The 23,411-nt window shown below is 40.6% G+C and overlaps 4 protein-coding genes and 1 non-coding gene across 11 annotated transcripts in view; 3 read left to right on the top strand and 2 right to left on the bottom strand.

The window, feature by feature from the left end:
* Positions 1–154: 154 nt before the first annotated feature.
* Positions 155–4,480, bottom strand: b4gat1 (beta-1,4-glucuronyltransferase 1). Its single transcript, XM_027022475.3, has 2 exons — positions 2,453–4,480; positions 155–2,281 (listed from the first exon to the last, which is right to left on the bottom strand). Exons 1-2 carry the CDS (start codon positions 3,554–3,556, stop codon positions 2,090–2,092), a joined length of 1,296 nt encoding a protein of 431 aa, XP_026878276.2. The 5' UTR covers positions 3,557–4,480; the 3' UTR covers positions 155–2,089.
* On the top strand, positions 4,129–4,210 carry trnas-gcu (transfer RNA serine (anticodon GCU)). The gene has a single exon. It is a non-coding gene; the product is annotated as a tRNA-Ser (tRNA).
* A 343-nt stretch (positions 4,481–4,823) lies between the features above and the next one.
* Positions 4,824–7,407, bottom strand: pfdn2 (prefoldin subunit 2). Its single transcript, XM_027022522.3, has 4 exons — positions 7,283–7,407; positions 6,237–6,325; positions 5,946–6,069; positions 4,824–5,854 (listed from the first exon to the last, which is right to left on the bottom strand). Exons 1-4 carry the CDS (start codon positions 7,358–7,360, stop codon positions 5,666–5,668), a joined length of 480 nt encoding a protein of 159 aa, XP_026878323.1. The 5' UTR covers positions 7,361–7,407; the 3' UTR covers positions 4,824–5,665.
* Positions 7,408–7,460: 53 nt separating this feature from the next.
* Positions 7,461–10,984, top strand: nit1 (nitrilase 1). The gene is made up of 6 exons (XM_027022521.3): positions 7,461–7,849; positions 8,351–8,581; positions 8,827–8,930; positions 9,273–9,409; positions 9,506–9,631; positions 10,460–10,984. The coding sequence occupies exons 1-6, from the start codon at positions 7,770–7,772 to the stop codon at positions 10,718–10,720; spliced, it is 939 nt and encodes a 312-aa protein (XP_026878322.3). The 5' UTR covers positions 7,461–7,769; the 3' UTR covers positions 10,721–10,984.
* Positions 10,985–11,137: 153 nt separating this feature from the next.
* Positions 11,138–23,411, top strand: part of clcn3 (chloride channel 3) — a 29,214-nt gene continuing 16,940 nt past the window's right edge. For 3 of the 7 annotated variants that reach the window (XM_027022513.3, XM_027022516.3, XM_027022515.3), the window contains exons 1-2: positions 11,138–11,547; positions 15,471–15,646. In XM_027022513.3, the coding sequence (XP_026878314.1) occupies positions 15,487–15,646 (160 nt within the window). In that variant the 5' untranslated portion in view covers positions 11,138–11,547; positions 15,471–15,486. Of the gene's footprint in view, positions 11,548–15,470; positions 15,647–16,765; positions 17,264–19,063; positions 19,289–23,411 lie in introns of those variants that run through there. The other 4 variants (XM_081725464.1, XM_027022517.3, XM_027022514.3 and 1 more) reach the window with 4 other exon arrangements.

Here is a 23,411-nt window from a genome sequence, read left to right on the forward strand (position 1 = left end):
CATGTCACTGTCTTATGATCACACGTTCCCTCCAATGTGATTAACATAGATGGTTTCCTTCTTGGACACAGAAGAATTTAGGGTCACAGATATAAGTAAGACTTTTATACTGATTTACCAACAAGTCGTCTAATTCTACACTGACCCCTATTGGGAAAAGCAGATAGGAAAATATAAATCAAAACTATAAATACTCATAAGGAGAATGTGGAAAAAATCATTTCCAAAAACAATATTTCTATACATTTATTCATTCATCAGTTTATAATAAACCCTCCTGTATCTATTTTTTGATATAAAAAAACCCCTCAAAAGTTAAAACAATAACCAAACACTGAAATACAAATATATTTGCCAACTAATATATATTAAATAAATGATCACTTGACAAAAATCCATTTCAAAGGCGTTTTTAAAAGTGCTACAAAATGGAAACAAAGACACAGGGACAAGCATGCAAGGACACAAGCCTGATGCACGGGCTTCAACTGGTCCTTCCCTGCTATTGTTACAACGGTGCTAATCCTTCAGCGTTGGCCACCGTGTCTCCTGTACAGTAGTGTTCACAAGGTAGGGAAGATCGATGAGGTTCAGATGAGACTGATGATTATTTTCACAAATGTACACACTATTATTAGCCAAGACATACACCAACAGAAAAAAAAAATGAAGCACCTGCACAAGTGTGCAAAACAATATGTACAAAATATACATGTAATTATAAACACAGAATTGAGTTTTAATACTGGGTCTTCTCTGCAATGCAAAACACATGTAAGAAATGACTACCAAATTTTTTTTTTTTAAAGGAAAGAATTCTTCAAAAGGTCAAAAATCCATTCTTTTTTTTCCAGCAATTTATGAATGGATTTGTTTCAATTAACTTTAATACTATATATTCTTTCAGACATAATTCTATAGAGTATATTTAGAGTGACAAAATGGTTTTAATTTTACATTCTTCTGACATACTGTGAAACTACATTAGGACATACCATTTGAATAACAGCTTATTGTCCATTTTGTGTTCTCACACAATATTTTCTTTTCTTTTCATGAAAAATATAGGGCAAAATGACACATTTTACATTTTCCACACATCTATTTTGGAAAAAAACAGTGTTACTAACGCTGTCTCATTTTCGGTGTACCTGCCCTTACGGATTAACCTACCAACATTAACAAGCATTTCAACATCTTAAATGACTTTGGAAAAAGAGTGAGGGGAGTCTCTATTAAAATCACATTCAGTTACATACAAGCTGACAAAACTCATTATTCATTAGATTTCTTGTTGAAGTCTGCTCATTACCTTTTAGCACACCCATGTTTTATGTTGCGTATTTAGCATGGATTACAGTATACAGTGGTTGTCAGCTTGTTGAAATAGACTGAATAATTCTTGAAGATGTTGTATCTGTAATGAATGTTTTTGTTCAATATGTGAATAAATGGTGATTGCTAGAGTGTGCTGCATCAAAGAAGCAACAAGCTGATGAATAAAACCACTAAACTGTACCAGTATAAAACAACACAAGAAAACGCAAAACAAGCGAACACAAGACAGTGTAACACAGTGTAACAGACTACAACAGATTTTTTGTTTGTTTCCATCATCAAGCCAGGCCTGCATACTTTGATATAACGCCAATCTTTAACAGAGAATGTTTATACAGTGTATAATGTGTCTTATTTCCAATTTCATAGAGGTATACGCACCCTGTTTTCCAATTATTATAATGATCATTGCTCTCCATTAGATCTATTAAGCAATAAATTAAATATGTAGTAAGGAAGTCATATCGTAATACTTGGCTTATTGTAAACTACTGGTTTGCTGCTGGAAATAAATCCAGTTTAAGTGTCATGGCATTTGGCCAGGAAGTAAACTACCCTCACTACTGTAACAAAGTCATTTTCACAACTTGGCAAGTGCTCAGTGCATAACAATCCAAATTCACTACCATAACTAATATGTAGGTAAAACCTCTGAATACTGACTATTTCCAGTGGACAATTCTACTCCTTCTGCCTCAAAAGTTTCCAAACGAGAGCTGTCCAGAGTCCCAGGAGAACAAGCGTTCACGTGTCAACAGCGGCGAGGTGAACTGGGATACTTGGTCTTCAAACCCTCTTTGAAGGCGCGGAAGACCAACCGGTTCTTGCGGTTCTCCTCATCCTTGCGGCTGTGGAAGTCACCCTGGACCTTGAAGCCCCTGTGTACCACGAAGGCATTGGTCACCACAGAGAACCTGAAGCCCGCTACATACAGCTCACATGCCTGCATTTGACATGGGAAAGAAAAGCAATGATGATCAGGATTAAAGTATACCTCCCAATAACTTTTTGAGAAACAGTTTAGCACTTTGTGTTGGAGAAAGGTTGGTACAGGCCAATGCAATGATCAAGAAGCAGATGAAATCACCCATGAGGAGAGAACAATGGGACCCACCTGACTGATGCGGTTGAAGCCATACTGCCTGAAGTTCTCGTCATACAGGGGCACTGATTTTGCCCCAATGTAGAAAGGTTCCCATGGATCCACCCAATTCAGTGTATATGCCACCTCCAGAGGCCCAGAGCCCTTGCGGGCCAGATTAACCCAGCGAGAGTAGTTAGTTGGGGCCTGGCATCGTGGACACAGTTCCTCATAGAAGGGCCTCACCTCGCCAACCTGATAGAGCTGCACCAACTCTGCTTTCGAAGCAGGCAATTTGCGCGTGTGTCTAATTTCAAAAGCAGGCAAGACCAGGACCTCGTCATGGGCTGGTTCGTGTCTCATCAACATAGTCACAAACTGGTGATGCAAATCCGCACTGGGTACCATGTCAATATCGATGACCAGGATGTAGGCAGCATCGGTTCCTGTGCGTGCCACGTTGCGGAGGAGATTGTTGGGGTAGGAGACATTGCTTCCAATAACATAGTTTTTGTACTTGTCTCTGTGGGATTCAAGCTTTGCAAATACACCAGGACATCCTTGATCCTCAAGTCCGGCAAAGTGCTCTCTATCTTGCTCTGGGAAGCTGGCCATCTCCTCTGAGTGGCAGACCAGATGGAAGTCCACCAAAGCTTGGATTTGTGGACAGAAGAGACTGAGCGCATAGACAAGGGCTGTGGCAAATTTGACATCTTGCCCGTGAGCAAATATAGCAACCGAAAGAGGGTTGCGCCAGCGTTCAAGCAAAGAATCCAAGTGATGAAGGTTGTTGATGGTCGTGTGCGTGGCTAAGGCAAGGTGATGAGACCTTGGATCCGCACCTAGCTTTTGGTTGTTTGAGAAATCGCTTTTGATCAGATTTTTGTAAATGCGGTACTGACCACTACTATCGAAAATGCCGCCGCTGGATAAAGAATACCGTAGCCGTTCTTTTTTAGAATTCTTGTCACCAATGTTACCGTTCTTCTTGGAACCGAACAGTTCGGAATACTTGTAGCGCTGCTGCCTGCCGTGCAGCTTCGAGAGGAAGGACAGGTAGATCAGCTGCAACAGTGCGACAATGAGCAGGGCACTAAGCACCACTTTAAACACGGAACATTTTTTGGAGAAATGCATTCCAAAACTTGTTTTTAGAAGATACACACAACATAAATTATATCTATAATATCGAAACGTGGCGTGGCATGGTTACTTCATCTCAACGTTCACTAGACGATTGCGCTAGCTAGCTAGCTAACTTAGCTACCGTTAGCTACGAACTTTTCTTCACACGACAATCCATCATGTATTTATTATCTAGCGCTTTGTTGATTTCACAGGTCATTGGGTTCGTAGATCTTAAACTATCTTCCATTTCTGAACTAAATAACAACAGTTAATTATTTCAATAAGGCAGCAAGCTAGCTAAACCACAAAAATGGGCATTAGGTCATCTGCGCATGCGTTACACGGGCGCATGTTTATGCCTGCTAACCTAGCGTTAGGTTATTTCGTTACCGTAAATATTGAAACACAACCAAATATAAAGTAATCGTAACATAAACTACTGCGCGTTTATGTTTTTGCTTGAATAACAATACACAATGATAACTCAAAAGCCGTAAATGTGTAGTAGAAAAGAAATCTATTCGATGAAGCATCATTAGTAACAGCAGTGATGTACAGCAAAGTTTTCACCATAAACACGAGACGAGGTGGCCGAGTGGTTAAGGCGATGGACTGCTAATCCATTGTGCTCTGCACGCGTGGGTTCGAATCCCATCCTCGTCGGTGCGCTTTTTGGATGGATGATATTTAATGTTGACAAAATCTGTTCATTGATGAGGAACGTCAGAATGTTTAAGAGTCCCGAACAGGTTTCACCTATAGCTATTACCTTTATTCGAAGGGTACATTTACTGGACCATTTTTAAGGACTACATGCAGGTGTGTTTCAGTGCATTATTGTATTTTTGTAATAAGAACTGTTTTAAAAAATGACCAGAAAATGCCTCACTGCATGAAACAAAAAATATTGCTAAATATTTGGCTTATGAACAAAATTGTTCCATCGAAATGAATGCCAAGAAAAACAACAAAGTCTATATTAAAATACTTATATCTGTACATCTAAAACATTTGTATATTAAAATTATTTTCAGATTTCTGAGTCTGCATTATCAAACTGCCAGATACATGTTGTCTAACTTGCATTTGTGCATCAATTTTTGAAACTTTCTCAAATTGGGTTTTTATGATACACATAACTATTCTGATGCACACTACTAGAATAACAGAGCTTCACACCACAAGTATTCTATATACATCAAAACCATCATTCAGTATGAAAAGCAGCTTAACTTGTATAAATTAGACCAAAAAAACAGCACAAACAACAACACACTTTTTAGGGGAAAATTAACTTTTTTTTTATTTCATTAACCAAAAAAAAGAAAAAAAAAAAGAAGACAAAACACAAAAAACTCCTCTGACACAAGAACAGTTTGAGTGACCAAGTAGGTCAACGTCCAAAGATGTGGGCAACGTAAACATCAAAATACACTATTCTATTCCTAACTGAAGCAATGTTTTCACTTTCTGAACTGTATTCTTTTCAATGCATTGGCTGTATTTCTCCAGCTCAAAAAAGTGGACACTACACAGTTCCTCACAAGTACTCTGATTGTGTAGTTATATCCCACACTTCCAGCTCCTTAGTAAAACAATTGTTAAAAGTGGAACTTGCTTTTTTTGACAGTCTGTTTAATGAAGTGACTTTAGCTGAGCAAAATGCCTTAAATTCAAATGTATTAATGTAAGAGACTCAGTGCAGGATTAGCTCCCTTCCATGCATGTAAATGTTCCTCACAGAATGAAAAGCAAAAGCGGTTCCTCAATAAGTACTCTGATTCCCAGCTGCGTTCACACTTTGGGTGTGTTGAAGCAATGAAGGCTTTGCATATTTCCCTCGCTCTACATCATTCTACACAAAGCATTTCTAGGAAATTAGGAAGTACGACTCAAAAAAGATACCCATAATTTGGACTTTTGTGACTGTACTGATGAATCTTAAAAATACACCACTTCAGATGTGGTGACCTGTCCTAAGGTGCAACTTTGGATATACTGACAATGCAATATTATGAATATACAAAATTCACATGAAAAATTGTGATTTCACAATATTCAGGCCCTCTTAAACTCAATTCCATCAAGCAAGTTTATAACAGCTAGCACCTAAAGTGACTAAGAAACAAGGACTCCGGCTCCACTTTTAGACCCGCCTCCTTCACTCTCTTTGGCTTGACTGGTGGTGTTTTTGCCCTGTTTGTCATCTTCACCAACCAATCGGATGTTGTAACGTTCCCGATATTCTGTGAGCTCTCGTCCTTTTGCTTGCATTTGCGTATTGAGTGACTCCACAATCTTTGATATCTACCAAAAAAAGGAGGATAACAAGCAGCGTAAAAACCTTACACACCACTAGCAACTACTGAGATCTCTAGTCCATCACCACATCACAGACCTGTTCTTTATTGTTTTCCAGTGCAGGCAGGACTTCTTTAACAGTCCTCTCCACAAGCACACCTCCAACTAAACGGTAGCACTTCCGTGAGGGGTCTACATCCTTCAGGGTGTCGATGACTAGGCTAAGCAAAGAGATTTTAAATTACTCATACACATTAATTACGGAATTAATCATATACATACATAACTTTGAAATAACTGTAGCTAGCCATATGAAAAGATCCTTCAGGAAAAGCTTCTGACTGTATTGTACAGTGTAGTTTACTGAGGATTAACTGAACCAAATTACCTGTGTTCATTGATCTCCATCTCCAGCTCTGCAGCCTTGGAGGCCATACTGCGCTGCTCCTGCCGCATCCTCTGGAACGTAGCCACCACCTGGCACAGAATCACATACCAAATAAGTCATGCTTCACCTCCACATCAGATCATTCTGCTGAATCGGGAGTTTAAATGATCAAATTTCAAACAAACAGTAGAGATGCAACAGTTTTACTGTCCAGAAACCAATGTGGATTTCTAATACCAATCTAATGCCAATGAGTTGTATGAAAGCCCTGCATGTCAGTCTGCTGTCACCTTTTTTTTATTATCTATCTAAAAGAAATGTTCAATCTGGACTAGCATTAACCGCAGCAAGACATTAGAATGCATCAAAAATTGCACAAAAAGCAATAAAACATAAGGGCTCAGTAGTGACTGGTGGTGCTGCTGGTATTAACATGGTGCAATTTTATTTACAACGTGCATGAACTAGATCCATGTGCTCCGTGGAGGATATCATTGCCATCTGTATGCATTACAAGGTCCTGCACATCACATCAAATAGTTCTGTTATTGAACCTACTAAATAAAACAAAATTTGGGAAACCGATTTATATGGTTTCTACCACAATGCCAAAGAGCACATAGTGTGATATAGATGATAATAACAGCGCTGAGGCCGTAGGGTAGGTGACAGGAGTAAACACCAGTGTGGCACTCGTTGGCAGGAACAGCGTGCACAGATCACTCCTTATTCAGAGTGAAGAGGCTTTCTGAAATTAACCTTTTGAAGTAAGCGATTCTGTTAGAGACCGCAGAACATACAACAGCTGATACACTGACTAACCTGCATCTAACTCGGTAGCTAGCTAGCTAACATAGCTACTTGATCCATGATCTTTCTTCCAGGTCGCTCAAAGCCAGCGCTTGGAATGAGAGCTAGCCATGCTGGCTAGCGAACTAGCTATCTAGACAGCAAGCCATCTTATTGAGAACATCTATAAAAAGCGTGATGTGCACTGTCTGATCGAACAAAAATTTGTATTACACAACGATTCCGTTTAAAATGACCTGCTCAGCAGATGGTCCGGACTGCTTTCCTCCGCTACTTTTACCTCCCGTGCCGCTGGTACTGTTCGCTGCCATCATGAAATGAACAGCCGTGGGCGTGAGGACCTCTATACCGTAGAGCCCATATGTGTTTGTCTAATATGAATGCCTGTCAGAAATTATGAAACTTTTGTACGTGCTGGTTGTCGATGTCCATTTGTTGTGTCTTGACTAGGTTAGCTAGGTTAACCTATCGCATAAATAATAATCGTCTTGTGCTCTAGGTAAAATTCGTCTGAGAGTATAAGGATCTGCATCTGTAACTGGGTCATGTTATGTTTTTATATGTCAGGGTCAGGACGGACCTTTGTAAATATGTCCACGGATCGGGTAACTCATTGGTTTAGTAGCGACTAAAGTCAACTAAAGTGGCGGATTTTTATCGTGTTTAAAGCTTGTCATAACGACACATTTCGGAAAGAATTTGGTAGGCCTCCGTCGTGTGTCAATGGTTTTGCGTAGTTTACTGTGGAGGCAGGTACTTCTTTCAAAGTGCCATTTCTTCTGGAGTTCGGACATAGCAAGAAGGTAAAGCATGACAATTTTAAAAGCAGAATGCAGATTAAACAATAGTCATGTTATGGCAGACGAATGTTTGTCATAATATGAATGAACGTTATATGTCCGGCATTTAGCTGTAGTATCCTTTTAAATTTATGACCTTCGGTTTAAACGCAGTTGTCGTCAAAATCAGTATAGGGATATGTTAACTCTAACTCGTTAAATGATTTATTAAGTGTCTAATTGCTCAAAAAATTAACAATACAAATAAGAAAAATCTATTAATTATGTGATACTTGGATGGATCAAAAGGGGGCAAACAAGGGATCAGTTTGAGATTGAACTGTCCAAATGCAACACAGAAATCCTCAAGGCTTATTTACCACCAGCAAGATGGTTGTCAGTCTATGAATCCACATGCAGTATAGCGATATGCTAGTTTAAGTACCTCTAAACATTTTGCACCCCAGATGTAAACCAATTATTATCTCTCTCCCCCACACACAAAACACAACACTATTTTTTCAGAATGGCTTCCTCACATCCTTTGGCAGCTGTCTGTCAGATGACTTCCACCCCTGACAAGGAGGCCAACTTCAAAGTAGGAAAACATTTGATCAAGCAGGCCATGCAGAGCGGGGCAAGCATGATCTTCCTCCCTGAGGGTTTTGATTACATTGGCTCAAGTCAAGAAGAGACACTAGAGCTATCTGAGATCTTAGACGGTAACATTATCAGCAGATATGCCCATCTAGCCAGGTGAGTGCAGGGATGGTTTGGTTGTGCTAAAAGTGATTTTGTTGGATTTGCAATAATCTTACATAAATTACATACTTAAAGTGCAATAAATTGATTGTAGTTGCAATGAATCTAAGTTAAATTTAGGTTTGTGCTTAGTCTGGGTTTGGGAAACTGACCCTAAGCGCATACTGTATTTAGCTGCGTGTGTGGCAGAAGGCACTGTACGATTTACTGATTGTAAGAACAGTATCTGTCTCTATAAGGAAGCTGAATGTGTGGCTTTCTCTGGGAGGTTTCCATGAAAGGGGGCATGACTGGGAGAGTGACAGACGGATCTACAACAGCCATGTCATCATTGATGGACAAGGTACCACACGCCTCATTAACTCATGAGAAGGGCAGACATGATGGCTTTGTTTTTTCAAAATCTATTTCCATTTTACTGATCTTTTGTCCAAGTGCAGATCCTAAAGGTGTATTAGGTGTTTATAGCCTGTATACTGTTATATGTAGCTTACTGTGCAAATGGAGAAAACTCTTTTTCTCTTTTCGAGAAGCCATACCCAATTCTCTTATGGAAAAAACAGCGGTGCAGAAAAATGAGATTTTACTTCTCTGACCACTAGATGGTGCTTGTGCGCGAACTTTCTTATTTCAGTGCACTAACAAAACAAAACACCTTGTGAACTTTGCTCCATCTTATCCACAGGGGAGATCGTGTCTGTGTACAGGAAAGGTCATTTGTTCGATGTAGAGTTAACCGAAAAAGGAGTTTCCCTAAAAGAAAGTGCTTTCACCATTCCTGGGCCCAGCTTGGTGCCTCCTGTTCAAACACCAATTGGAAAGGTATAAGTCAATTTTGGGCCAATCACTGATATCTTTACAAAGAATTTCCTGAATGTGTTCTATCTTGAGCTGATATTTTGTTTGATGGCTGTATAGGTGGGGCTAGGAATCTGCTATGACCTGCGCTTCCCTGAGTTGTCACTGGCTCTCCAGCATCATGGGGCAGAGGTTCTCACATATCCATCTGCATTTACCGTGGCAACAGGGACTGCCCACTGGGAGGTGAGACAGTGGCTGTATTTGTTGCTTAGTTCATCTGAACCCCAGGTGGATGGAGACTGCAGATGTTATAAAAACTGCGTACATGTCCACATAGGTCTCTTGCCCGGCTTTAAAATATCGCAAAGATCACTGTTTGCATAATATAGTATCATAATATGTATGCATCATTTCTTGCATATAATGGACATAATGCAGTGCCTTTATCAGATATATAACTGTGCAACTGATCTGAAGGGCTTACTCTGTCCTCGGTCATTCAGTAAACTGGCAATGTACTGTTGTACAAAACAAGTGCAATCATTTTGTTTAGATTTAGGCTCAGTATGCAGTATATAACCAAAATATGCATGAAATACCTGGATGATGTACTACTCTGGCCAAATACTCCAGTGTGCAGCCAGAGCTATCTTTGTGATGTACTGCATCCCATCATGCAACTTTGGCAGAAAATCTTTCCCAAATCGGCAGAACCTTCATACAGTCACATGACCTCTTAGTATAGTTTGCATTTGTCAGATGCTGGAGACTATACTGCATACTAATATGGGGACCAGTACATACTGAGTGCAGTATTCAGTAGGCTATTTCAAATGTAGCCTAAGTCTTGTTGTAGTTCAAAGTGGCACCCTGTCTTTTCTCCGTAACACTAAATACAAACTTGTAATTTTGGAATGTTTGAAAAGGAATTTATAACATTGAATTCTAACAGTCTAAAAAGTATAAAAGTGTTGAATATAATGTTGTTTATTTATTATATTATCTTGTTGTTTATACTGGTTCCAGGTCTTCAATAATCCTCTACATGTAATTATTCCCACTTCTTTTTAGGTGCTCTTGCGGGCAAGAGCTATTGAAACTCAGTGTTTTGTTCTTGCTGCTGCTCAAGTAGGATCTCACCATGCGAAACGTTCATCATATGGCCATGCTTTAGCTGTGGATCCGTGGGGAGTGGTCATCGGGGACTGCGGGGGAGCAGATGTGGGTGTGGCCCTGGTAGAGATGGACATGCAAAGATTATGGAAAACCAGAAGGGACATGCCTGTACAACAGCACTGGAGAGAGAAAGGGTACTACTCTGGTCTGGACTAAACATTAGACAGATCCTTTAACATAATCTGAAAGTCAAGAAAAGTCAATGAGTGGCAATGTGATGAACTCCTTTTTCAAAATTACATTACTATTCTTTGAGGAAGAGGTTTGCCATGCAGATTTGTAGATATGCAGAACTGGATCACCTGTTATGCGTACATCAGGACACTGCTTTCACAGTTCTTTGAATTAGCATAAGATTCAGGCTTTGCTCTGTTAATAGCTTCCTAATAAAGATTGGGGCTACTTTCCCCATGGCATTTACATGATGAATCAGATCTCTCGTTACCTGCTAAAAGGAACTAATCGAGTGCACAATTTCACACCTTCCTGAAGGCACACATTATGTCTTTTAAAATGTACATTTTAATTTGTCTTTTTTATAATCAAGTCGCCATGTCTGCAATTTAAAAAATGGCCAGGCAATATGAAAACAGCACAGTGTTGGTGGCTCATGTCAGTGTCACGTGATTATCTTCTCAGCGAAGTTGCGCTCGTGAAAACAATTAAAAGCGTTAATAAATGAAAGTGTTTATCGACATTTTCACTTTTGTTTTCTGATTACATCCATATGTGCTGATGATTCTTAATAGTTCTTTTAATTTTCCTGGCAGTAACCACTGATGAAGCGGTACATGTCTATTTTCAGAAGCGTTCTTCACAGGTCGTACCGTTTTAGTGAACAGTGGGGAGACACCGGAAGTAAACGTCATTGACACAGGAATGGGCTAAAATCATCTTGGCATCAAAAAAGAGAATGTCAAATAACTCTTAAGGGAGATTTGGTCTTTTTGTTCAGCATGATTTGTTCCCTCAGCATTGTCAAGGTAAGAATACGCTCAATCTCGTCTTGTCTACCGCTGTAGACAGTATCTGGTAGTGCTGTTTGCTATCGAGCTAATTCAATAACAAACATGAGACATTTGAACGTTGCACCCGGCTAGAGGATTACAGGGGTTTAGATAGCGCTAGGTTACAGCTCTATTGCGAATTGGAGTTTTATCCCCTGTTATTTTTATCAGGCCTCGCTCATACAAGTGTGAAGTATCCAATTCTGCTTAAAGAAACCTTAGATAACTCATATTCATTTGAACAGGACATTTGTTCTCAGTCATAGCGTAATTTATACTGCGAACTACGCATTCGGTTTTAGCTGATGTATCTTTGGAAACCGATCTGTGTACACACCTTGGCTATTTGTCTGAGCAATTGGGTGTTAAGATTGCATTGCCTAATTTTGGAGCTGCAAATATGTTTCGTCATAAAATTGTCACCATCACCGTTATTAATGCTTTCAAGAACATGTTTCTCTTTGGCTGTCTGCTATCATTTGATTTTACGATTTTCTCGTTTACTGCTCCATATTTATTCTAAGTAATGAGGAGGTAAATTACACGAAGTATTTTGGAGCGTGTGAGACTGCAATAACTCTTTTGGGGTACCGTGTTACAAATATTTCTCCAGGACTTATAACCTGTAGGTTTTCTTTTAATTTAATTATTTATTCTGCAAGATGCAGATGTACTGTCTGGTCGTTTATTTAGCACTCATCTTTACCGGTTATCATTATGGAGCAATGTAGCTATATTTCCCCCCCCCCCTTCTTTTTTAACTGCATACAATTTCCATTTTGGTTTTCCAATCATTTCTGAACATGGCAAGGGCCATAAAAAGAGTAACCAAATTGCTTAGACTCAAATCTGTATCACTCCACTGTGCACATGTGATGCAGGTATCTCCAGAACTGCAGTATTTTTATTTTTATTTTTTATCATAATCAAACATAGTTGTCCTGGCTAATCAAGTCCTTGAAGTTCATCTGAAGACTAAATACAGGTGTGCTACATTGCAGGTGTAATTAGATTGAAGGCATGTAGTCTTTATAAACCTGAATCAGAGACCTCTGATTTAGGGTACCGTCATGTGAAATTCATTACCTGAAGCTTTTGTGAAAATATGGAATATACATTTGTACAGTATGTTTGTGATTTTGGAACATTAAATAATTGTCATATTTGACAAGATGCATTTCAAATTATTAATAGGTTCTTGGCTTTGTTATCAACATCACAGTAACTAACTGGTGGGGATCTGTCTTCAGACACCAGGGTTCTATTGGACAAGGACTTCTTTGTTTAACATGGGCCACTACTTTGAGTAGTTCAGGCTCTTTTGTTTAGAGCCTTAAATGCCAAGATGTTAAACTTTAGTCAGAAAGCTTAGTAACAACAGATCCCAGTTGAAGGACAAGTGATGTGAATAGTTTTTTGGCAGTTTTTGCAAAAGTAGAACATCCAGTATTAAAGCTGTGCTTATGGTTGATTTTGTAACTATTCTGTAGGAAGTGCTGATTTTGTGCATTTCAGAAGGATCTAAAATTGCTGATTCATCTGCCATCTATTTTGCCTCCCTGATAACAACTAATGTAAGTAGGATGTATTGATATGGGTCAAGTTTGGCAACATTGTGTGTTGTGCCAACAGAAACAGTATAAACACTACACAAGCGGGGACACTACTGTCTCACATTTCAGTTAAACTATAGCAAATGTGGTGCTTATATTTGTGCCTAAGTGCTAATGAACAACATGCCCGCAACAGAGCAGGGGGAACACGATCGGAACGCTAACGTGGAAGAGAAGGCGAATCAATCAGGTGGTGTGATGCTCTGTTGCAGCTCTGTTAACTGTTTACGCTCATTTTCACACTCTCATCTCTGGTTTGTGGGTTGCTACGGAGACCTGATCGTCACTCGCGATCGAGATTGTAGGTGAGGTCATCTCGGAATCGGTCAGGCAGAGATGTGGCAGGGTCTCTGGCAGCAGGCTGACGGGCGAGCCCTGAACCTTGATATTGGAGTAACTACCGATGTCAGCTGTGCTTTTTATACAGTCAGTGTGGTAAAGATTTATTTGTGTTTACATTCATATTTGAGACTGGCTGCATTTACAATAAGGCAAAAAAAAAAACTCTGAAGCTGGTTGTGCTGTTTAAAGCAGCTTAGCAGGGTGAAATGGTTCACCTTTCTGTCTGATGGGCAACACTGATGTGACTCCTGAGCTGAATTGTCCTTCCTGCAGAGCAGCCCCAGTCAGATCACTAGGTTTTCAGCTCATTGTAGACAGAAGTGCTTGCTGCGTTTACTTTGAGTGCTGCACAGTGTGAATCAAATTTAAATAATTAAATTTCTTTCTTTAATTTGATCTGAACCTGCTACTGATGGTTTTCTATTTATACTGAGAAGCACAGAGCAGTCAAGCAAGGTGGGATGGAATGGACTGGAATGGGTGTGGGTTTATGTCCAAAATAAATAAAGTTTTTCCTGATCATTGGACCATCAAATCAAATTTATTTATATAGTGCATTTTACAACAGATGTTGTCACAAAGCCAAGGGAGACAGTGGCAAGGAAAAACTCCCTAGAGCATTAGGAAGAAACCTTGAGAGGAACCAAGACTCAAGGGCATCCTCCTCTGGCTGACAACGGACTCTACAATAATAACAATTTTAAGAGAAAAGTAAATAAATGAATAAATGGGTTGATCATTAGCAGCTGTTCACTACATTTCTCAAGCCATGGGGTACAGAGTTTGCTTTAACCAAAATGTTTTTTCTTTGAAGCAGTTAATATGTAATAAAATAAACATGTGAGTAGGCCTGTGTATTAAAGATGCAGTGTTTTAAATGGTTACAAAGCCTCGATTGTATTTTTATTTTCAGTGAGGTTTTCACATGACTCTGTATTTGGCCTGTTTAAGATCTTTTGGACTGATCTCACTCATCAGACACATCATATACACAGTTCCAGACATTCACCTAATCTCCAAATGTATGTTTGAAATGTTGCACTTATAATAAATAATTAAGAGAAATAAGCAGCGAGTAGCGGTCCTGTATATCCTATTTATCGCTTGTCCTGACTTTCTGAAGAAAAGTGTTGGGACAGCTGTGCTTTCATTCATAGTCTTGGATTCTAGTCTTAAACCCTCTGCACAAAAAAACAATGAAATGGGGGCTTCTGCATGTGAAGCTCATTCCAACTAAGCCTTAAGTAACAGTAATTCTTTAGATGCTGAGTCATGACCCCTGAAAAGAGAAGGTAGAGTTTAGTAGCCCTAACCTTTCCCAGGAGTCACACCTAGAACATTATAACAAGAGGATTTCAGCCACAGTGTGGCTTATAAAGAATACACATGTATGAAAAAAATTAGACTTGTAAGCCATTCAGAAGAAATCTTTTCCCACCAGATATGGCCATTGGATGAAATATCAGATCCAAGCTTCTCCTGTGCCTTTATCGCATTTTCAGCTATTAGCTTTTATGCATTTAATTCAATGTAACTACATTGTATATTATATTGTTTTAACTTAATTTTAAATACACAAGGGTGGGGGGGGATTGATAATTGATCCAGCTCCAGCAGGGTGCGATGTTGTGTCAGTGCAATGCCGTCAGTGCTGCAGGGATTCTCCCTTGATCTCCACTCTCACAGATGTCAGCTCAGAATGAGAAACCAATAACTGGGTCAGGTGCCTTTGGGAATCTGTGCACTTGGGCTTATATTGGGCATAAACTGTGCCTTTTATAATAAAACATCGATCTTCATCTGTGAAAGAACGATAGAAATCAGTGCAGCACAAAAAACAGTTTATAAGGCTGTGGTGTCTTGGATGCCTTACTGCATCTGTATTAAAAAGTGCCCCTTGTGAAATGTAAACTATTGTGGGTGTGTGCATGGGTATGTTCTTAGGAAGCCACATAGCTAAATGGAGTCGGAGCAGCTGTTTAACAGAGGCTACTGCAGAAACAGCTACAACAGCATCACCAGCGCCAGCAGTGACGAAGAGCTACTCGATGGCGCCGGCGTCATCATGGACTTCCATACCACCGAGGATGACAATCTGCTCGATGGGGACGCTTCCCCAGGTAAGACCTGGCCCATCTGCCTGAGCTGGATATTATCTCACCCATCCAGTCATTCATCCAGCCATTCATCTTTACAGCTCCACTCACAAGACTGGGCCAGGGTGAAGGGTAGTCTTTATGGAGCTCTTGAGGTTGGAGGCCCTCATCTTTCCTTCCCTCCAGTAGCTCCTCTCTCCAGAAGCTCCTGTTGTTGCTTCTCTCTTCAGTAGCCACTCCCTAAGACTCTCGGTTTCTTCTGGAGTAGGCTCTAGACCAAGTGACAAGCCATTTCGTGCACTGATGCTATTCTAGGTGTTGAAGATGATTCTTTGGTCTCTTGCTCTTTCCTGTTTGCTGGTGTTGTGCTCCCTTCTGTCCATCAGCTAGCTCTGTGCTCTCCTTCACTTTATTTTATTTTCCTTCTTTTGAGAACTGCATGCATGATCTCGCCACATTTTCTTTCTGCTGTTCATCTTTATGCACTAATTTACTTTTGCTTGTGCTCGTTTGTTGGACAGGTTTGTTTGAGTCACATTGGTGTTTATGTATGTATGTAATGGACTTAACTGACTAAAGATTCTGTTGCATTTGCACAATTGAGTTTATGGCTGTTTGCTAGACAAGGCCCTGCTGTTTTCTCAGACACACATGCACCCTCATCACTTATGCCTTTTATTAAAACAAAAGGAGCTCTGTGTGTTTGTGTGTCTACATCAAAAAAACAGTTGATCTGTGTATTTCTCCTTGTAGATTCAGTTTCACTGAAAAATTATCAATTTTTAAATACAAATGCAGTTTTCTAAGATGCTCTTTGGTGTGTGTGTGTAAAATCAAAAGACCTAACTTGGTTTTTGGCCTCCTACTCATTAACTTCATAATTCATGAGTGGCTCAGCACTCGCATAGCAGGCAGTGGCTCGGCAGCCTTTGTTTGTGGGATCACAGGCATGGCCAGGCCTTTGTTCCTTTGATGGGGTGTCAGCTTACACTGTCACTCAGCAATCTCCACCCTATCAGATTCCTTTATCCTCACTGGCTGCTTCAGAGCTGGAAAGTTCCTTGTGTGCCACGTGTTTCTCTCTTCCAGATGGCAGCGTTTGTTCAAGGGCACGTTGAGGGACAAGGGGAATGTTGGAGCACTTGCACAGCGAGTAAAGCGATTGAAAAGGTCACTGGAAGGTTCCAGGTCCAATTATGCACCAGGCTGTCTGTCAGTCCAGATGAGTCTTGTAACACTGACGTGGCTCTTTCCAGATGACACCCAAAGGAACCCGTTAAACAGCTTTGTCTCTTGAGAGCCAGCATTAGGAAGTTTAACTCGTCTCTGGGATATTAGTATTTGTGTGTGTATTCGTGGCAGTGTGTTGTAGAACTGTTAACTGTTATTTTCTTCACCTTTGTCATGATGGTGGGCCCTTATGGGTGTAGAGTTTCTTGGGTGATTTAAGTGAAAGTGTGTGTGAGAGTATCCGTGCTAGTGAGGACTACCATGGAGTCACTTGATCTTGAAGGAAACTACATCAGCATTTCAGTACCTGATTGCGACATGTTGTCTCATCAGTTCTGCTTATACAGCAACCATCACCAGATCCAGTGCAGTTAACTGGCAACAGGAGGATTGCAGACAGAATTGGTGAAGGTAAATAGTGGGAAATTTATTTTGCAGAGTGCGTTTCTATGTGTAATCCATAAACATCTGTATGCACATGGGTTGATGTTCCTATAATTCCTACTACATGTATAAGTGGAGTTGTTTACAGCTGTGTGTTTTTTATCTTATTTTATTTTAATATTGGCACTTTGTCAGCTCAACACTGTTACTGGGTGGATTACTTAAGGAGATCCAGACATCTGTAGAATCATGACAAAATTACATGTACTCTGAGTTTGCACTCATGCACACACATCTTCTGGTTTCCTGCTTATGCGATTCATAGACTCTTAGGCATGTTTAATGCTAACGACTAGTTTTACACTGAACAACTTGATCAGCAAAGTCTTGTATGTATTTATGTACACTTGCCTGGTCTCCTGAGAGATCCCAGATTTTCCCTGTCTTCACTTGCTGTGCCAGAGCTAAAATTGTCCCATATTTTTCCTTTCTCAGATACTTTTCAATTTTCTTACTTTCTTTTTGTTGTCATGACCCCAATGTCACACCTCCTGACACTAGAGGCTTGCAAGTATGCATTTTTCTATGCAGAATGTTTTGGTGTTCAGTTAGTGTATAAGTTCATACTTTTTATAAAGTGTTTTCCTTTAGCCAAATTTACTACTTAATATCCCTTTATTTTCTTTATTTTAGGCAAATGTAAAACAAGATACCAGTCGCACTTGATTAGTCTTAATAATCTGAAGTGTGGATCAGGTCAGGGCTCCTTAGTCTTGTGCTACAGGCTTTCACTGGCTCAGTGATGTGTTGTGACTTTGAAATTTAAAAATAGTTTAAATAATCACATTTTAACTAAACATTTTCTATTTGAAGTTTGTAGCTAAATATAGTAGTAGTCTGTGTAGTCTGCAATACATTGTGGTCTTTAGCCATGTAATTATTATTACTACTGTTAAAGGTATATGTAACTAACCTGTTGACTGTAAAGAATGACAAGGATTTTTCAGGTTTTTGAACTATGAGGTAAACTGGTAGGCTTCTGTTTTAGTGCATGACCTTGAAAATGAAAATTACGTGTCACTCACCTGTGGATTAAGATTTAGATTTTCATTTGGGCTATTTGATAGCATGGAAAAGAGAACTCTGGATAAAACTCTTCTCTTCTTTCTCTTGCTCTGTTTCTTTCTGTGTGTCTGTGATAACATTACAGTGCTGAACAGATGCCTGGACAGGTTGTTGATTTTACACACACCTATCTTGCACAATCACTCTAATAGTTCTTCCATTTGTTCACCTCCACCTAGTTTTATAATGTGTGCTTTTATTAAAACAGATCTGGCTTTAAGTTCAATGACAGCTGGCAGTCTCACCATAGTTAACAGACGTTGAGACATATGTGACCATTTTCACATATTGGTGACTTCCATGTTGCTTTATATTAGTAATTATAGTGTAGCCTGGAAATTATTCATAATGCAGTATGCTGAGTTTTACTGGTCATTGTGAAACAATGGACGTCAAAGCAAACTTACAGAAGGCTTGTTCCCATCTCCTGTGAGGTTTATAGCTTTTGTTTCTGTCCCTTTATAGCTTCAGTGTTTAAAGAGGGACATTTACTTTTTACAGCCATACCTTACTAACCGGTTTTGACCAGCCATAGCATTTCTTTCTTTGCCTAAAAAAATACTGAACTGCTCCATTTGAGAGGTGCCCGTGACTCCCCCACGGTTCGGTGTTCAGTGGGATCGCCCGTCCCTTTTCCATAGCAACCAGCTCGCCCTTCTTTCGATGACTTCATCCGCGTGGAAGACGCGCGGGGGAGGGCGGGGGCAAGAGACGCGCGCGCGCGCGCGTGACTGCGGACGGTAAATATGGCAGCCAGCCTTACTTAGACTCGGAGCTCAGCATCGGTTACGTGCGCGGTTAGAAGCAGATCGTGACCCGGCCATAGCCTCGCCGCGACCGGCATTATGGAGGACGTTTCCGCCGATCCTTACTTGCCGTACGACGGTGGAGGGGACACGATCCCCCTGTACGAGATACCTAGGCGAGGTACGCAGTGTGTTTACACGCATGTTCGGGCGACTTCGCTCTCATTTCTTCTCACGAGTGAACGTCGCCTTCCTAAACGCTGTCCATCGCGTGATTAGGATTATAGTTTAGTCTCTAGCGTTGAAGTAGCTATAAACCCTGCGTTAGCAGACTGTGTCGGTTGGTATTGGAGATGGCCAGCTCGTGCTCTATTGCAAACTGAAACATTATCGTGCGCTTCGCGTTGTTTTTCTGTTAATCGGTGATTGGCCTTGACAGCATTTCACTGTGTGTGTGTGTCTGCGGGAGAGAATATAACAAGGGAGATAAACAAGCGGGGTTTCCTGTGCTCCAGTGCTTTCCCAGAACAGGAACATTATACTGCTTGTATATGCGTGCGCATTTAAATATGATCTCTCTTAGTGTATGTTTTACATTATCAATATGGTACCTTTACGACGTGTGGTATGCATTTATGGTCTGCTCATGCGTGCGTGTTTTATGTTCTCCCTGTGCAATTGCCTCAACCTGGGGTGTGTGTTGCCGTGGCCATGTTCATATACTTGAGTCTAGAGATAGAAAATTGTCTTCTGGGGTGTGTATTTGTGTATTAAATTTTTTAGGCAGCTTGGGAGACCCCTGTATGTCCAGACGTAGAATCCATGCGTCATTCTGCATTTTTAGCATGCATTAGTTGCTCACCAAAAGGAAAGTGATTTGCTGCCAATGCTTTGTTATATTTTCAGTATCCCAACGAGGCAGACAAGACAGCAGAATATTTGGTGTAATTAGCTCCTAAGGTGACCAAACTCATTCCTGGCCTATGTCCATGTTTTGGCAGCACATTCTTATATGGATGGGTCTCTGTTGATTTCCCTGGTGGTAAGTTGATAAATTCCAGCCAGTGCCTAGATCCCAGTCGTCCTCTCATTTAAAAAGTACTCAGAGCTGAAACATCTGAGAACTGCAGTGTAAGTGGGCGGGCATAAACTGCTGTAGGCGGAATGAGTGGATTTATGTAAATGAGCGTGTTCTTGTGCTGTTTTTGCAACTTGGATTGCACGTATTCCAAATATATATGGTATGGACTCAGAGTGAATTGTGTTTTTGAAATTTTAAGGATATGTGCATATTTCTTCAATGTCAGTAATTCAGGTATCTATGATGGGGGGGGGGGGGGGCCTTTAACATAAGTGCTTTATAATGAACCTTTGTTGTGCAGGTAAGCTGAAAGCATCACATTACTAGCCCTATGCAGGTGAGTAAGCTTTCTGCCTGCCTTTCATGTCTCTCAGGTGCTGACTGAAGTAAGGTCACTTTCCACTCTTCAGCCCTTTTCCTAGAACTTGGCTGTTTCAGAACAATACGGAGGGCAAAAGAACAAATCGCAATGCTGTTGGGATTGTCTGCGTAGTCAGTAACCTGTTCTCAGTTACTATTTGGAATGTTTCCTGTTTGATCAGTGAGTGTCAGGTTGGTGCTTGATTTGTGGCTGGCAAGCATCCCCCTTTTCCACTGTGATGTAGGATGAGAATCAGGAGAGTTGCTACGTAGGCAAACACTATCTATCCATCTATTTCTCTCTTCATTTCAAATCAGTTCTATTGGCCAAGTGTGCTGAAAACACAAGGAATATGTCTCTGGGTCAGTGGTTCTTACAGTGTCACAAAATGCACTCAAATTGGCAAGACACAGTTCTTACAGAAAACAGTAGAACAGCATACATCATTTATGGCTAATAGACGTAATGTACAGTTATTGATAACAAGGTATTAACACTAATTTGCTAAACAATACCAATATCTATCACAGGTGCATGACATATTATACATATATTGTACTTGCATTGTTTGTTATATATTTCTTTATACATCCCTGTATCCTCAGTTTGGACATAGCAGTCACACACACAAAAAAACAAAACATTTCACTGCGAGCTATAGCATGTATGACTATGTATGTGACAAATAAACCAAACTTGGAACTTGAATGTTACAATACTTGTGGGTAGTGATTTAAGGTGCTGAGATTACTGCAGGTGTTCAAGTCCAAAAATAATGCTTGGAGTTATTATACATTGTACAAATAATTTATGGTTACAGTATTGCTGTACGGAGTATATGGTGTTGGTGATGTTCAGAAAACATGATTACAGTGGGTGTTCATTAGCTTATTGGCTAGTGAAAGAAACTGTTCCTATGTGTGTGTTGATGTCAGGTATTCTGCAGTGCCTGCTGGATGGTAGTAGCTCAGACAGTGTCTTGGGTGGAAGAGGTCCTCAGTAATGCACTCTGCCCTTTTCATGGAATACAGATCCTGGAAGCAAGCCTGTTGCTAGGACTTTTTTTTTTTCCTTCCCCTCATTATTTATTTTTTAAAATTCAGGTCTTCTCTTCTAGAGTGGTATGATGTTAGTAAAGGTAAGTTACAGCCCTCTGCAGCTCTGACTCTCCTAGAGCCTGAATTTGTCATGCTGGATGGCTGAGCCAAACCAATCAGTGATGGATGCACAGAGAATGGATTCAGTGATGACTGTGTAGAACTGACACAGCAACTCCTTGGCTAGACTGTATGTCCTCAGCTGGCATAGAATCTGCTGTCCCTTCTTTGTGATGGAAGCTACATTTGACTCACCTCAAGTCCTTACACATGATGGTACCTAGGAACGTGGGTGAATGTGTTTTCCATGCAGAGAGGAGGCAATGGCAGAGGATTTCTTTTATTTCCACCATCTTTTGGAAAATGGTGTTTAGCCTGTCGTTGCTGTCCTGGATGAGGTCGATGCTTATTGTATCGTCTGCAAAGTTCAGGAGCTTGACAGAGAGTTCCAATGAGATTAAATTCTTGTTGTAGATGATTGTGTACCCTCATTGGTACAAAGAGTAGTGGTGCTGGACATGATTTCACCCAGGCCCGACTGCTCCTACCTCTCAGTCATGAAGTTGGTGATCTACTGACAGGTGGAGCTGGGCACAGCCAACTGTCTGAGTTTGTGATGAAGGAGGCTGAAGCCCACAAACAGAACCCTGGCATAGAACAAGGTGATGCAGTATGCAGTGCAGACCCACCCGGGTCTGTTTGGCCTATAGATTTACATTTGCTACGGCATTTAGCTGATGCTGTTATCCAAAGCTAATTACAACATAATCAACTGAGGGTTAAGGGCCTTGCTCAGGAGGCCAAAAGTGTCAAACTGGCATTGGTGTGGCTTGAACTCGCAATCTTCTGATTGCCGGTGATCTACCATTTCCCAGTCAATACACAGGCTGGTGGGAGTCCAACAGCGAGAATGTAATGAATTTCAAGTGGGCCAACACTATTCTTTTGAAGGTCTTCATCACAGATGATTTGACTGGCCAGAATTCGTTCAGGCCTGAGATGCAGTGGGCTTGGGTGCGGGATTGATGGTAGTGCTTCTAAAGCAGGTTGGAACAGTGGACAGCTTCAGTAAGTTGTTACAAATCTTGTGAAGGTGGGTAGTGACTGTTCAGAGCATATTTTCAGACGCAGTCGCCTTTCAGCTTTGCTGTTGGCTTTGTATTGTGGTGGGTGCAGTCTAGTTAGAAACCAGGTAGGTGAACTGCACTGTTGGGAGTTTATTCGGACCGACGGCTTTCTGTGAAACACAAGGCAATGAGAAGTTCTTGCTGGTTCTGATGAGATCGTGCAGTTCATCCATCTTGTTGCTAAGAGATTAGCGAAGAGTAGGGGAAAGATTGGAGTTCAGAAACTGTTCGGACTTTTACCAATGTGCTGGCACTTCTACCTCCCTGTCACTTCCTGTGTTTCCCATACATCATAGCAGCAGTGCAGACTAAGATGTTAGAACTGTTTAATGAAGTTGGGAATCGGGGCACACAGGGTGAGGTTCTAAATGTTGAGCAATTTCTCTCTTGTATATTTAAATGAATGTCACAGAGAGCAAGACCAGAAAAGAAAAACAACACAGCACATAGGCGCACACTCCCAAAGTTGCCATCCTCAACACCATAATGCAAAACATCTATCCCTGTTTTTCTCTCTCCCCCCACCTGTCATCATATGTGTAATGCATGCTAAGTGCTTATACTGCTAAGTTATGATCACACCAGACTGCACAGTGAGTGGTGTTTTTTGTCTCCCCATCCCTCTGTCACACAGTCTG

Source organism: Electrophorus electricus, chromosome 13 (assembly GCF_041902795.1).
Source record: "Electrophorus electricus isolate QZ-2024a chromosome 13, ASM4190279v1, whole genome shotgun sequence".
In the NCBI taxonomy this organism is placed as follows: Eukaryota; Metazoa; Chordata; class Actinopteri; order Gymnotiformes; family Gymnotidae; genus Electrophorus; species Electrophorus electricus.

Excerpts from the sequence above, each read along its gene's own strand:
- nit1 (XM_027022521.3), top strand. The coding sequence starts at position 7,770 with ATGGTTTTGCGTAGTTTACTGTGGAGGCAGGTACTTCTTTCAAAGTGC. Across the intron at positions 7,850-8,350 it reads AGTTCGGACATAGCAAGAAG|AATGGCTTCCTCACATCCTT; the intron begins GTAAAGCATGAC and ends CTATTTTTTCAG. Across the intron at positions 9,632-10,459 it reads CAGGGACTGCCCACTGGGAG|GTGCTCTTGCGGGCAAGAGC; the intron begins GTGAGACAGTGG and ends ACTTCTTTTTAG.
- pfdn2 (XM_027022522.3), bottom strand. The coding sequence starts at position 7,360 with ATGATGGCAGCGAACAGTACCAGCGGCACGGGAGGTAAAAGTAGCGGA. Across the intron at positions 6,326-7,282 it reads CCGGACCATCTGCTGAGCAG|GTGGTGGCTACGTTCCAGAG; the intron begins GTCATTTTAAAC and ends ATTCTGTGCCAG. Across the intron at positions 6,070-6,236 it reads ATGGAGATCAATGAACACAG|CCTAGTCATCGACACCCTGA; the intron begins GTAATTTGGTTC and ends CTCTTTGCTTAG.
- b4gat1 (XM_027022475.3), bottom strand. The coding sequence starts at position 3,556 with ATGCATTTCTCCAAAAAATGTTCCGTGTTTAAAGTGGTGCTTAGTGCC. Across the intron at positions 2,282-2,452 it reads GCTTCAACCGCATCAGTCAG|GCATGTGAGCTGTATGTAGC; the intron begins GTGGGTCCCATT and ends TGTCAAATGCAG.